At 37.0% G+C, this 15,380-nt stretch overlaps 1 protein-coding gene across 8 annotated transcripts in view; it reads left to right on the top strand.

Moving 5' to 3' along the window:
• AGTPBP1 (ATP/GTP binding carboxypeptidase 1) overlaps nucleotides 1-15,380 on the top strand; it is a 173,085-nt gene that overhangs the window by 89,905 nt on the left and 67,800 nt on the right. For all 8 annotated transcript variants that reach the window (XM_081521807.1, XM_081521836.1, XM_081521764.1 and 5 more), the window contains 2 exons: nucleotides 1,527-1,643; nucleotides 11,694-12,406. In XM_081521807.1, the coding sequence (XP_081377933.1) occupies nucleotides 1,527-1,643; nucleotides 11,694-12,406 (830 nt within the window). The remainder of the gene's footprint in view (nucleotides 1-1,526; nucleotides 1,644-11,693; nucleotides 12,407-15,380) is intronic.

Raw genomic sequence — 15,380 nt, 5'->3', positions numbered from 1 at the left:
ATGCCTGTTTTACAGGTAAATTAAAAAAATTTTTTTTAAATGGCCACTTTGTAAAGCTATATCATCATAAAATAATACTGAATATTGGACTGTTAGTGTGTTTAGAGAAAGGAATATCTTTAAAGTTTTTTTAATTATTTTGAAAGTATTATCTACTTTAATAGATGCTAATCAAGAAAATTACATATTTTGGGTTCTTCAATGCATAGTTTAAGGATATATGAAATTACATATTTTATGTATAATGATACAGTAATTAATATGATGCTCTTTAAATAAAACTAGTCTTTATTATTTATGGCAATGGGAAAAATAATTTTATTGGTTAAAGAAGTAATAGCTAAACTCGTTATTATGAGATATGGGAAATACATAGTATATTTTTCTTTTTTAAATTACTTGTTAATATGACAGCATATAAATATAATCAGATACATGTATATAAAGCATTTTAAGGATTGACAGTAGAATGAATTTAAATCTGAAAAATAAATAGTTTACTCTTACTGTCTTTCTTTAATCATCAACACTAGTAATGATGGATTTGTATTTATGTTAGGCCAGAGTTGTTAAGGGTCCTAGAAGCTAGCTTGGATAGTAGGTAACTGACATTTATCTTTCCATCATGATGTATATTATCTCCTTATACAGGTACAGATCAGATTGATCCTGGATCAGATTGATCCTAGGTTCATATCCTGTTCCTATGAGGTCATATTTCTTTACATTTACCCTCTATTTTTTTTGCCCAAAGAGACATGGAAATCATTTCCAGCTGTTGTTTCGCTCCTCAGTGTTTTTTTCCCTGAACAGCAGAGTGAATGATGATACTGAATCTTTTCTAAGAGAACTTTATTGACCATGGAATATAAGACTGTGTGATAACCATTGCTCTCTCTTGAGGCAGTGCATTATGTTGGCTAACAGTGTATTCTTTGAAATCACTGATTGATATTACATTCTGCTCCTGTTTGCAAGCCACTTAACCTCTCTGTACTTCAGTCTCTTCTTTAGTTAAATGGAGATGATGATACTGCTTTACAGTATTCTTATGCAGATTAAATTAGATCATAAGGTAAAATCCTTAGCATATTGCCTCACTTATTTTCATTATTTGATAAAAGTTATTTTGATTATCACCGCCACCATCATATACTTAGGTTTTTCAGTTTAGTTTTCTGAAGTTTTACTGCCCTTTAATCTGAGCAAAATGATGGCAGTTAGTGAGATTGGGGGCAAGGAGCATAGTTTAGTATTGATCTTGATGTTAGTTTTTCTATCTTGAGGAGCCCAAATACTGTATTATGTTAGAATAATCTATGATTAAAAGAAAACAAAACAAAACAACCAAGACAACAATAATACAATAACCAAAAAATATAAGCAAATTTTATTTTACAGTGAAATTAATGCAGCCTTTCTTTCTGTAGTGATTATTCTCTATGTGCATGTAATTAATAATTTGGAAACTTTAAATATGAAATGTATTTTTCTTAATTAATGACATTCCATTTTTATTATTTCAGAATGATGATATTGAAACGGATATTAACAAACTAAAACCCCAGCAAGAACCAGGACGAAAAATAGAAGAACTTAAAATGTATGAACACCTTTTCCCTGAGCTTGTTGATGATTTTCAGGTATAAATATAGACAATTCAGCATCTTAACTCATTTTAAGAAAGAGTTCTGTTTTTCTTAGGCCCATAATCACTCTTTTCTTTCTGCATTTCATTTCTAAAAGATGAAAGTAGCATTGCTTTTCTGAGTGACTTTGGAGAATTATTTCAACATCCTGAGCTGCAAAATGAGAAACTGCTATCTGTAAAATGAGAGAAGTAGACCATTTAAATTTTGGACTAGCTTTAAAATTTTTTCATCATTTTTTTAATCAAAATAATTGACATAGTTTTTATTAACTTTTAAAAATCGTTAGAATGGCATTTCTGAAACGGAGATGAGAGAAAATACTTAATTAAAAATATAGTCTGTGCTAGTTGAATTGTTTTTCGTAATAGTCACCATATAATCATGGAATGTCAGGGAAAGAGGACAGCTGGAAGTTGTTTCTAAGAAATGTTGACAAGAAGTCACTCTCCTTATGAAGCAACTTAAAGACTTCATTACCAGGAGAAATATCAATAAACTCAGATATGCAGATGATACCATTCTAATGGCAGACAGTGAAGAGGAACAAAAGAGCCTCTCGATAAGGGTGAAAGATGAGAGTGAAAAAGCTGGCTTAAAACTCATATTCAAAAAAATGAAGATCATGGCATCCGGTCCTATCACTTCATGGCAAGGAGGGGGAAAAGTGGAAACAGTGACAGATTTTTTTTTCTTGAGCTCCAAAATTGTTGTGGATGGTGACTGCAGCCATCAAATTAAAAGACGCTTGCTTCTTGAAAGGAAAGCTATGACAGACCTAGTCAGTGTGTTAAAGCAGAGATATCACTTTGCTGACAAAAGTCCATCTAGTCAAAGCTATGGTTTTTCCAGTAGTCATGTACGGATGAGAGAGTTGGACCATAAAGCAGGCTGAGCACCAAGGAATTGATGCTTTTGGACTGTGGTGCTAGAGAAGACTCTTGAGAGTCCCTTGCATAGCAAGGAGATCAAACCAGTCAATCCTGAAGGAAATCGTCCCTGAATATTCATAGGGAAGAGCTGATGCTGAAGCTGAAGCTCCGGTACTTTGGCCACCTGATGCAAAGAGCCGACTCTTTGGAAAAGACCCTGATGCTGGAAAAGATTGAAGGCAAAAGGAGAAGGGGGCTGCAGAGGGTGAGATGGTTAGATAGCATCACCAACTCAATGGACATGAGTTTGAGCGAACTCGGAGAGATAATGAAGAACAGGGGAGCCTGGTGTGTTGCAGTCTATGGGGTCGCAAAGAGTCAGACACAATTTGGTGACTGAACAACAACAAGTCCTCATTTACTTACTACAGTATAATATACAACCTGGATCGCACAGCTATTAAATGATAAAGCTGATTGAATTGATGGCAAGTAGTAGATCTAGTTTTTTGCACTCACTCTCCTGCTCACTTGTGGGTTCCTGAAACTGCCCAGGATCTTAAACTATAAAATGAAGGGTTTGAATCATATAATCTTGGATTTACTTATGTAAACCCCTTCCCCCAAGTTTCACACTTAATTTCCAGTTGCTTAAGGAAAAAGACTTAAATGTGAAGCTATTGAGAGATAAAAATAGAGAAGTACTTGCTAGCTAATGTTTACATTTCACAGTTCTAATTATTCAGGTTTTTCTTTGGGAAATAATGAGCTTTGGATGGGATGGAAGAAGCAGCAAGTTGCTCCCTCTCTCCCTTCCCCACTGTCTTGGTACTCCCCATAGATTTGGTGGATGTTGGAGGGTATGTTGAAATCAGGGGTAGGACAAAGGAAATCGGGAAAGAGGACAGGAATGAAGGAGAGGATATTTGTCAAAAAGAAAAAGAAGAAGGCAAGAAGAGGCATTTGGGAAAGGATGCAGGGTGATTTTCTTCCGTGCAACCTACAGGAAGTATCTGGCTGCTCTTTTAACACTTTTGTGCCCACTTAAACCCCCAGTGATAACAAATACTGCCAATTCAAAACAGAAAAAATATTGTGGAAGGGATTTGGGGAAGGAATTGATTATTCTGTGAAGAAATGACCTATTTTCATCTCTGTCTTATATACATGTAAGAATTATATACTGTGCATAAAAATGTCAGGAGTTTTGATGTGGGAATAGAGAAAAGTAGGTTTTTTTGCAAAGTGTGAAAAGTGAAAGTGAAAGTCACTCAGTCATGTCCTACTGTTTGCGACCCCATGGACTATACAGTCCATGGAATTCTCCAGGCCAGAATCCTGGAGTGGATAGCCTTTCCTTTCTCTAGTGGATCTTCTTGACCCAGGAATTGACCCGGGGTCTTCTGCATTGCAGGCAGATTCTTTACCAACTGAGCTATCATTGGTTGGTTCTAAATAGAAAGCGTTTAGAAGAATCTTTTCAGCTATCATTGTATCAAATACTGGCAGATCATGAGTTATTAAACAGAAATGAATTAATATTGATTATGACTTTTTCCACTTGGATTTGCATGTCACTTTCAACATCAACCTCTGAAGCTTAAAATTACCTGATGTGTTTGTATCCTTAACACCACCCAGTTTGTTTCCAGATGTATTAAAGCTACTATTCAGTGGCCTGATGAAGGTAAAATGAGTGCATTTGAAGTCAACAAAATTAATAACATAATTAACAACAGACTTTTTCAAGGGGATCTTGCGCATGCTTTTAAAGCTATAATTATTCATTTGTAGTGACAAGTATAGTTTTGTTTCCTTTTGTTTCTTGATGGCAGAATATTAAGAGTATCAGAATCCTGTATTTTCACAGCTCTTCTTTCATACATCTGTATTAGCATAATGACATTTACCATATGGACTTTTGTTATTTTTTTCCCCTCTTTTAAATTTGGTTTTAAATTTTTATTAAAATTATGCATAGATAGAGTTGTTTTTTTTTTGCATAGATAGAGTTTAAAGAGCAAATAGTTTTACATAGTTTAATTGGAAAAAAAGTTTTCTCCTTCCTATCTACTGTTTCCTACAATCAGCTTTCCATATGTTTTTGAAGTTAATCCCTATATTTCTAAATGATATGCTTAATGTGCCATGTCTTTATCTTCCCTGATTTCATTTTCTCTCCTTTTTTATTATCAACTTAAGATAGACATCTAGTGATTTTCAGTCCTCTCTTCTAATATTTACATTTTGGGCTACAAATTTTCCTCTAATGACTGTTTTAGTTGCATCAAATAGATTTTGCTATTTATTGCTCTCTTTATCTTTGTTTTGAAACTTTTTGTCCATTATGGTTTTTTTTCTTTGATGCATTGGTAATGTTTAAGTTGCCTCCTTAATTTGCATTTTTTTCATCTTTTTATTGAATTGTAGCATATTGTAGTACAGTGAGAGGACATCTCTTTATGATTATAATCTTTTGAAATTTTTGAGGTTTATCTTATGAGTTTGAAGGTGGTCAGCTTTTGTTACTATTTCTCATGTCTTTGAAAAACATTCCACTCCCATTAGGCACAATTGTATATTTGCCTATACAAGGACAAGATTGTTAATTGTATTTAGAAGTTCTTTTCTGTCCTTATGAATTTTTATTCCTGTGTTATCAATTACTGAGAAAAGTGTGTTAAAGATTTCTCACTATGATTGTGAATTTGTTTCTGTCTTTTTGCATGTCTGTCAGTTTTTATTACATATTTTTGGGAGCTTATTATTTATTGTATATAAGTGTAAATTGATTTCTTTTCCTTTTGAGTTGAACCTTTTAGTGAAGTTAGTTTTTATCTCTAAGATTTTAAGGCAAAAGTTTTTTTTTTTTTAAATATTGATATAGTTACATAAATTTTAGTTACTTGCCTAGTATCTTTTAAAATCTTTTCACCAACTTTTTGGTATCCTTAGTTGTTTATCTTTTAAACAGCATGTATTTATACTCGGATTTTGAAGCTAAACCCTGAGTCTTTGGTATTTAACTGGAGCATTTAGATTACTTATAATTATTCATATATTTGAATTAAGAGATCTTATTTTGTATTTTCATTTGTTTCATCTCTATATCTTTTTCTTACTTTCATTTGGATTATTTTTTTCTTCATTTCACTTTTTTCACCTTTGTTTGAAAACTTTGAAGTCTTGTTATTTTTGTTTTATTCAACTTACTTGAGGTATAATTTATGTACAAAAATTGTATTCATTTAAAGTATAAATTTGATATATATACAGAAATTCTAGTTAATCTTGATAAAATGGTAAATGTGTTTTTACTAAATTCTGAAGTTAATTAGAGTCTTTCTTTCTTCTTTCTCTTTATTATAAAATAAAACTTTGTTGTTGTTGTTGTTTAGTCACGTCATCATGTCCAACTCTATTGTGACACCTTGGACTGTAGCCCACCAGTCTCTGTCCATGGGATTTCCCAGGCAAGAATACTGGAATGGATAGCCATTCCCTTCTCCAGGGTATCTTCCCGACCCATGGATCAAACCTGTGTCTCCTGCATTGCAGGGAGATTCTTTACTATTGAGCCACCAGGGAAATTCAAAGGGAAATTTTGTTGCCATTCACTCAGTCACTCCGACTCTTTGTGACCCCATGGACTGTAGCACTTCAAGGGTTCCCTGTCCTTCACCATCTCCCGGAGTTTGCTCAAACTCATGGCCACTGCGTTGGAGATACCACCCAACCATCTCGTCCTCTGTTGTCCCCTTCTCCTCCTGCCTTCGATCTTTCCTAGCATCAGGGTCTTTTCCAGTGAGTCGGCTCTTCGCATCAAGTGGCCAAAGTATTGGAACTTCAACTTCAGCATCAGTCATTCCAATGAATGAATATTCAGGACTGATTTCCTTTAGGATGGACTGATTTGATCTCCTTGCAGAAACTTAGGAAACTTGAATTGTAAACACCTCCCAAGCCAACTTCTATGCTTTCAATTTATATTTAACTCTAACTAAATAAAATAAAAACAAAACTCATATAATGGTACTGCTTTGTGTTTCGATTCAGTGCTTTAGATTCACTCACATTTTCATACCTTTTAATTTTTTTCATTATGTTAACATACGGAATTGTTTTTGTCACCCCAGAAATTCTGCCTTTCCTTCTTTTTGTTTCTCAGTGCTACACTCTGGTAATTTCATCAGAACGGTCTGCCAGTTCCCTGATTCTGTTTTTAGCTCCATCTCAGTTCAGTTCAGTTCAGTCGCTCAGTCGTGTCCGACTCTTTGAGACCCCATGAATCGCAGCACGCCAGGCTACCCTGTCCATCACCAACTCTCGGAGTTTACCCAAACCCATGTCCATCGAGTCGGTGATGCCATCCAACCATCTCATCCTGTGTCGTCCCCTTCTCTTCCTGCCCCCAATCCTTCCCAGCATTAGGGTCTTTTCCAATGAGTCAACTCTTCGCATGAGGTGGCCAAAGTATCGGAGTTTCAGCTTCAACATCAGTCCATCCAGTGAACACCCAGGACTGATCTCCTTTAGGATGGACTGGTTGGATCTCCTTGCAGTCCAAGGGAATCTCAAGAGTCTTCTCCAACACCACAGGTCAAAAGCATCAATTCTGCGGTGCTCAACTTTCTTCACCATCCAACTCTCACATCCATACATGACCACTGGAAAAACTATAGCCTTGACTAGACAGACCTTTGTTGGCAAAGTAATGTCTCTGCTTTTAAATATGCTATCTAGGTTGGTCATAACTTTCCTTGCAAGGAGTAAGCATCTTCTAATTTCATGGCTGAAATCACCATCAGCAGTGATTTTGGAGCCCCCCAAAAATAAAGTCTGACACTGTTTCCACTGTTTCCCCATCTATTTCCTATGAAGTGATGGGACCAGATGCCATGATCTTAGTTTTCTGAACGTTGAGCTTTAAGCCAACTTTTTCACTCTCCTCTTTCAGTTTCATCAAGAGGCTCTTTAGTTCTTCTTCACTTTCTGCCATAAGGGTAGTGTCATCTGCATATCTGAGGTTATTGATATTTCTCCCAGCAATCTTGATTCCAGCTTGTGTTTCTTCCAGCCCAGTGTTTCTCATGATGTACTCTGCATATAAGTTAAATAAGCAGGGTGACAATATGCAGCCTTGACGTACTCCTTTTCCTATTTGTTCCATCTAATCTGTCCTTAGAAACATACATTAGGCATTTAAATTTATTTTTGATTTTTAGAACATTTGAAGAAATGTTTCATCAATCTTTAACTTGTTGTTTCTTGTCTTTTATTCATTAGAACATTTAAATACAGGCATTTCTTAGTCTTATAGTTCTAGTGTCTGAACTTCTTGCAATTTTTTAATCATGAACTGCTCATTTTCTTTATAATTTCGTTTGTGGAAATTCCAGAAATTTTTGTTGTTGTTGATTTTGACAGGCACTGTAATAGATTAAATTCCTCATTGAGGGTTTTTGTACCACCCAGGTAATGTGAATCAGGCTACAGATTCATGTGATTTGATGGCAGGCTTTTGATATCATTTTGTGAGTAGTGCTATTCTTCACCCTCTTAGTGCTAAGGTTTGAGACTGTTGTCTTTCCTTGCTGTTATTTGCTTTGTGGTGGGGTATTTCTAGGGCCTCTATATTGAAGATTTAGTTTTCTGTGGTTCCATCTTCATGGGAAGAGGGGTCTTCTGTTGGACTCCCTACCTTATGCAAGCTCTGAGTTACTGTCCTGTTCTTTATATTTTTTGAGATAGGAAAACCTAAACCCCAGGTCACCTGTTTGTACAAATTGTTTTCCAAGTGAAAACCTGCTTCAGTTTGGGATCAACTTTGGGATCCTGTCTTCACTTATTATTTAGTCTTTTTCCTCGTTTTTTTATTTGCTTGTTGTTATACTTAGTATCTTTTAGTATCTCTCTCTCTTTTTTTTTTGGCCATGCCACATGGCTTGTGGTTATCTTCGTTGCCCGACCAGAGATTGAACCCAGGCCATGCCATATGGCTTGTGGTTATTTTGGTTGCCCGACCAGAGATTGAACCCAGGACATAGCAGTGCAAGTACTGACTCCCAACTACTAGATCACCAGGGAACTTCCAAAATACCTTAATATCTTATCCAACAATTGTATATGTTTCTGTGGGGTAGATAACCTAGCCCAGCAAGTTTCCTACAACAGATTTTTTTAATGCAGATGTCTTCTCTTCAGCCATTTCAATGCAGAGAGATTTACCCATTACTTCCTTTGTACCTCCTTGTCTCCTGGGATTAGATAAGAGTACAGGGATTGAAAGTGAATTATGTTTGATTCAGTTTTTTTTATACAGTGGACATTCAAAGAGTGAATCACAGAGAATAAGATTCTTAATTTTGACTACATAATGTGTGTGTAGAAGTTAAACACAATTAAAGGATGAATTGCAAATCCAGAAAAATTGTTGTAAAAATGGATTACTAAGTCACTTCAGTCGTGTCCGACTCTGTGGGACCCCATAGACGGCAGCCCACCAGGCTCCGCCATCCCTGGGATTCTCCAGACAAGAATACTGGAGTGGGTTGCCATTTCCTTCTCCAGTGCATGAATGGGAAAAGTGAAAGTGAAGTCGCTCAGTCGTGTCCGACTCTTAGCGACCCCATGGACTGCAGCCTACCAGGCTTCTCCGTCCATGGGATTTTCCAGACAAGAGTACTGGAGTGGGGTGCCATTGCCTTCTCCGAAAAATGGATTAAGGGACGTGTATTTGTGTATATGTGTGCGTATGTGTATGAGTGTGTGTGTGTGTGTGTAAATAAATGTGAGAATTTATACTACAAGAAAAACCCTATATTCTAGCAACAAATATGTTATCTATGAAGAATTAAGCTGATTAATAGATGTATGGAAAATTGTTTGCTTTTCCAGTAGTCAAAGAAATTAAAATGGTAGTAAGACAATACTTCTTATCTACCACTTTAGAAAAAGCTTTTAAAAACTGTAGTACCTAATGTTGTCAAGGAATAGAGAAGTTGAATTAGATAATCCCATATAAAGTTACTGGGAACAGTATTAATATAAGTATTTTTGGAAAACATTTGGACAACTGTGTTAAACATTAAAATTGATTAGTATCTGACCCTGTAATTTTATTTCAGTGCTTAGGAAATTATCCTAAACAAAAAATTTTATGCAAAAGGATGTTCATTACAGAGTTCTTTATAATAGCAAAATTTTGGAAATGGCTTAAATCCTTCCCAATTTGTAAAGGATTTAATGCCAAACAATAGAATAAAGGTTAGATCAATTGAGGTATTTTCTTTGATAAAGTGTTATATAGATCAAAATAATGTCTAAAAGTATAGAAAGAGAAAAGGCTACTTATCTGTCGGTAGTATCCTTTTTTTAACTTGTCTTCCAGGACAGTTTTCTTTCCTGGTTTTTTATCTTTCCAGCCGATTTTTTCCTTTTCCATATCCTGTTGTTTCATTTTCATTTCTGCAACCTCTTTAAGATTGTGGAATCCCAAGGTATAGTCTTTGTCCTCTTCTCTGTTTCTTTCCACTGATAATTTCCAGTCTCATAGCTTAGAATAGTATCTGTATGTAAATGACTCTCAAGTTTACATCTTCTGTATACAGCTTTCTTCTGAATTCTTGAAGCATACATCCATTTGCCTGCTTTACGTCCTTGTCCGTATGTGAGTAGCTCACACTTAACATATCAGAGCTAACTCCTGATGCTTTTCAGTTGTTCAGGCAAACACTTGGTACCATCTATGATCCCTATTTGTACCGTCTACCCTGTATCTCGTCTATTTTAGTATATCCTGTCTCTGTCCTGTACTGGCTCACAGTACATTTAAAATATAACCTCTTCTTACCAGCTTCTGTAGGTAACTGCAGAAGAATCTTTCTTAAAAACATTTTTGTTTATTTATTTTTATTTGGCAGTGTTGGGTCTCACTTGAGGCACACAGGATCTTCATTGTGGCGCGGGCTTCTCTCTAGTTGCAGCTCACAGACTCCAGAGCGCACAGGCTTGATAGTTGCAGTGTGCAGGCTTAGTTGCCCCTTGGCATGTGGGATCTTACTTACCCAACCAAGGATAAAACCCATGTCCCCTGCATTGGAAGGGGGATTCTTAACCACTGGACCATCAGGGAAGTCCCTGCAGAAGACTCTTAATTGATCTCCCTACTTCTATACCCACCCCACTCTGGTGACCTGCTCCTCCCCAGAAAGACAAAACCAAATTAAACAAAAAAATTATTCAGCCCCAAATGTTTAAATGCTGTGGTTAAGAAACACTGTACTACAGCTTTTGGTTTTTGTCTGCTCCTCACTCCCCAAATAAATCATGTCATGGCACTCTTCTCCTCAGAACCTTCCAGTGGCTCCCAGTCTCTTTCAGGGTAAAACTAAAATTCTTAAAATAGCTTGCAAGGCCCTACAATATCTGGCCCTCTTTACCTCTTGGAACTCATCTTGGTCCTTCAGTTCTGGCCATCTTAACCTCCTCTCTGTTCTCTGACCACACCAGGCCTTCTCCCACTCAGGGGCCTGGGTACCAGCAACCTTCACTGTCTTTGCTTGTATCTGCTCAGTGAGGCCTCCCTAACCAATGGCTTTGATAGTGCCACCTACCTCTCCTCCCCCAGCACTCCTGATTCCTATTACCCCTTTCCTCCTTTACCCCTTTCTAACATTCCATAAAATATATTTGTATAGTGTTTATAAATTTTTGTTTTGACAGTCCTCTCCGCTGCTTCTCTAGAAGAATATAAGCTGCAAAGGGAAGAGTTTTTTTTTTTTTTTTCTTTTAAACTGATGACTCTTAAGTGCCTAAAACAGTGCTTGGCACAAAACACTCTAAATATCTGTTGAATCAGTGAATAACAATTTAGCTGTTGTGTTTCCTTTAATAGATTTTGGATGATACTAATGTCTATGCTTTTCTAAAACTTCCCATATTTGTTATTTATAGGAACATATTTTTATAATAATAAAATAAGTGTAATGAATTTTGTGCTGGTTAAACATTTTATCTTCTGTTAGCAAATTTAAAATGTACCTGTTTTATCCATCTTTAAAATTTTCATTTGTTAGGTTTCTGAATCAGCATATAAAACATGATCTTAGTTTTGTATGTGCTTTAATGTGTTAATATTTACACAAGATTAAACATTTTTTTATTTTCAAAGGGCTATGATTTAATCTCCAAAGAACCAAAGCCTTTTGTATTTGAGGGAAAAGTTCGTGGTCCTATTGTTGTTCCCACAGCGGGAGAGGAAGCATCTGGGAATTCAGGCAATTTAAGAAAAGGAATTGTAATGAAGACGACTGTGTCTCCTAAAGGAGATGAAGGTAATAAGAAGCCTGCCTGTGTGGATCTGTCAAAAGAAGACATTAAAGATAATGACAGAACATTACAACAGCTACTTGGTGATCAAAATAGAACTATTTCATCAGGCCACGGCTTAAACAATGATATAGTGAAAGCCTTGGACCGAATTACATTGCAGAATATTCCGTCTCAAACAGCCTCAGGTTTTACTGCAGGAATGAAGGACTGCAGTCTCCCTGTCACTGTCCTTACATGCACTAAAGCATGTTCACACGTGGCTGCTTGTGGAAATGTTCTGTTTGAGGGAAGAACTGTTCAGCTAGGCAAGCTCTGCTGTACCGGAGTCGAAACTGAAGACGATGAAGACACAGAGTCTACTTCATCGGTGGAACAAGCATCAGTTGAAGTCCCTGATGTACCAACACTCCATGACTCTGATCTTTACATTGAGATTGTGAAAAGTACAAAGTCTGTCCCAGAATATTCAGAAGTGGCTTATCCTGATTATTTTGGTCACATTCCTCCTCCATTCAAAGAGCCTATTTTGGAAAGGCCTTATGGTGTACAAAGGTGAGTTGCAGATTTCCTTTTCTTCATAAACAAGACCATTGTCAACATATGGGGCATATGGGAAAAAAAAAAAACTGCTTTGGGTTTTTAGGAAGAAAATTACTCTGAATTAAAGTTTGTGTCAGCAGAACTCCTTACCTGCCCACTCGTATCCCTCACAAGCATCTTATATTAATAAATCTACTTCTTAACTATCAAGAGAAAAAAATAAAGTTAGTGTCATTTTTTATCCTACTTTTGGACATTTTGCATTGTTCTGAAATTGTCCATGTGGGTTTATTTTCTAAGTTCATTACTTATTCAAATGAAGCCAGCATAATAAACCTGGCCATTGGACAATTAGAAATTTTCTATTTAGAATGAATCTGAAAATATAAAAGATTATTTAGTAATCTTTGAATAAATATTGTATTAGTGATATACATTAATTTAGTAATTTGATTATTATTTGAACTTGATTTAGATATATAATCTAAAAATAGCAATATAGACATCATTTTGTTGTAAAATTTGTATTTAGAAATATACAGTATAATAATTTAAGATTCATAGAACTGAACTTATTAAATATTACCAATTAATTTTATTGGGTTGGACACAAAGTTCGTTTGGATTTTTCATTTTGGTTTTTTGAAGAACCCTAATGAACTTTGTGACCAACCCAATAGAAATTATGGTTAGTATTAACCGTTGCCAACTAATGAATATTGGGCATAAAAATACATTTTTGTTATGACTTGAGTATTTTCAGTGATTATGATTAAGGGTTTTTGATGATGGCTTACCAATACCTAAGAACATTTATATTTCTTGTTAAAAGTATGGTATGTTTTGATGAAGGAGGATATTGCTGTGGGTATTTGATTCTGAGACTGTGAGCTTCTGGGGCAATAACTATTTTATTTATTTTTAAATTTAGCATATAATTAATTAATCATTTTTACTTGGCAACTTAGTATATGTTTAATGTTACCAATTGAGTCCTTGGTCCACAGGTATGGAATCACATACAAAGCAGCATTAGAACAAGGGACCGAGTTTGTTGGGAAATGTGTGTGTGTGTGTGTGTGTGTATTGGGGGGGTGCTGTGCCTTGGCGTCCACTGGTTGTATCGCAAACTGTATCATCCAGAGGCAGTGGGCCTCTTGGAGTGCTGGAACGGCCTTGAGAAGCCACAGAGGAAGCTCCAACTCAGAGGAAATACTCTGCAAGGACGGGCTGCCATCTTTCAGGATGCAGTATAGGCACTAAATTAGAAATTTCCACTTGATTCTCTATCCCCAGTAGGTATGCTGCATAGTCTGGGAAGGAGGAGGTGGAAACAGGTAGTTCTACTTACTATAGCTCCCAGTGTTCCACTGGGGAACTGTGTGTAGCTGTGTGTATCTCTGCACCTCTGAGCTCTGCATGCTTAGTTGTCCCAGTCCTGCAGTGGGTGCAGTCTTTCCATAGAGGATGTAGCAAGGGTATAGTTTGACTGCATACTGGTGGTTGCAATGATTTGCTTTAGACTCTTGTGTCAGGGACCAACAGACAGGACCCAGATGAGCTAAAAGAGGTAAAATTGCTTCTGCACAGTGGCAGCAGGTTGACTATGGGTGGCACTCAAGTGATCCATTAATTTTAACATGAATGGACATGTCGCAACTACCCTGGGATGACAAAGATATGATTGCCAGAGGCTCAGACGCCTAAGGATTTCCCTGGTGGCTCAGATGGTAAAGAATCTGCCTGCAATGTGGAAGACTCGGCTTTGATCCCTGGATTAGGAAGATCCCCTGGAGAAGGGAATGGTAACCCACTCCAGTATTCTTGCCTGGAGAATCCCGTGGAAAAGGAGCCTGGTGGGTTACAGTCCATGGGGTTGCAAAAAAGATGGACATGACTGAGCAACTAACACTTTCAGAGACCTAAAGAGTGTTTGGGTCACTTAATCACACTAGCTACTAAGACCTGCAGAAGTGATAGGTGAGAGGGAGGGGAATTTTGATAGATACTGGAGGATGGAGGTAAGTTGCAGCCCTGAGAATAATTGCAATAATGGAGACAACGTTTGTCCTGCTCATAGTTTTCTTCTAAGTGTCTCCTTAGGAGAGGCCCACAGGAACTGTGCAGCAGCTGTTTTCCAACATGGGTGTAGAGTGGATCCTTGCAGCACAAGGGTGGGCTGTGGCAGCCACGGCAATGAGTTTTCTCATCTCTCTCTTCTTGAGAGAACCTGCCATGGAGCTTGTAGTTGCCCACAGCCTTTAGCCACTGTATTTTGGGATCTCCTGCAGCGTTATTGCTGAGGCTGTGTCCTCTTTGCATTGCTTTAGTTATTGTCTGACCATGATGGGGTTACTAGAGCGGAGCCATTCCTGACCAGCTCAGGGATCTGCTCATTGGCAGTCTTTGCTCTGTGGCGTCCTGTTGGCGTGGTTGAGACTTTTGAAGAGCTCAGTGCAGTGTGAGGCTCTCCTACTCAATGTTCTCTTTCTTCCTAGGGATCGACCTGCTTTTTGGACAGACCCAAAGGCCATTCTCACCTGCTGCTGCTCCCTTTCCTCTTTGTTTTTCACATGTGTTTCCCCTAATAGGTGTGTTGCACAGTTGGCTGCAAGAGATTGTGCTTGTGTCTGGTGTTTGCTTTTTGAAGGACTTGAACTGACATGCCTGGCAAAAGTCAGATTCAGTCAGCAACTAGGTTTTTCCTCCTTTTCAGCATCACCTCTTAGACTCTATCTTTCAAAAGTCAAAGATGTCCTCTTGACTACAGAAGACACTTCCTGAACTTTGTGTTCTTTAAACCCTGAGAGCAAATTTCCTCATTAAATTGCCTCAATCTGAAAGTTCTAATTTTTCTTATTAGCCTGTAATGTCTGAGGTAAGATTAGAAAGAAGGGAAAATTGTGGAAATGGGCTGTAACTATTTTGTTAGTCTCTGATTCTCAGCCTTAATTTTAACTACCAAGGATCCTTCTTATTTTCCCTC

This window comes from Giraffa tippelskirchi, chromosome 1 (genome assembly GCF_054371585.1).
Source record: "Giraffa tippelskirchi isolate mGirTip1 chromosome 1, T2T-mGirTip1v1.2.pri, whole genome shotgun sequence".
NCBI lineage: Eukaryota > Metazoa > Chordata > Mammalia > Artiodactyla > Giraffidae > Giraffa > Giraffa tippelskirchi.
This window is presented reverse-complemented; position numbering and strand designations above follow the sequence as displayed.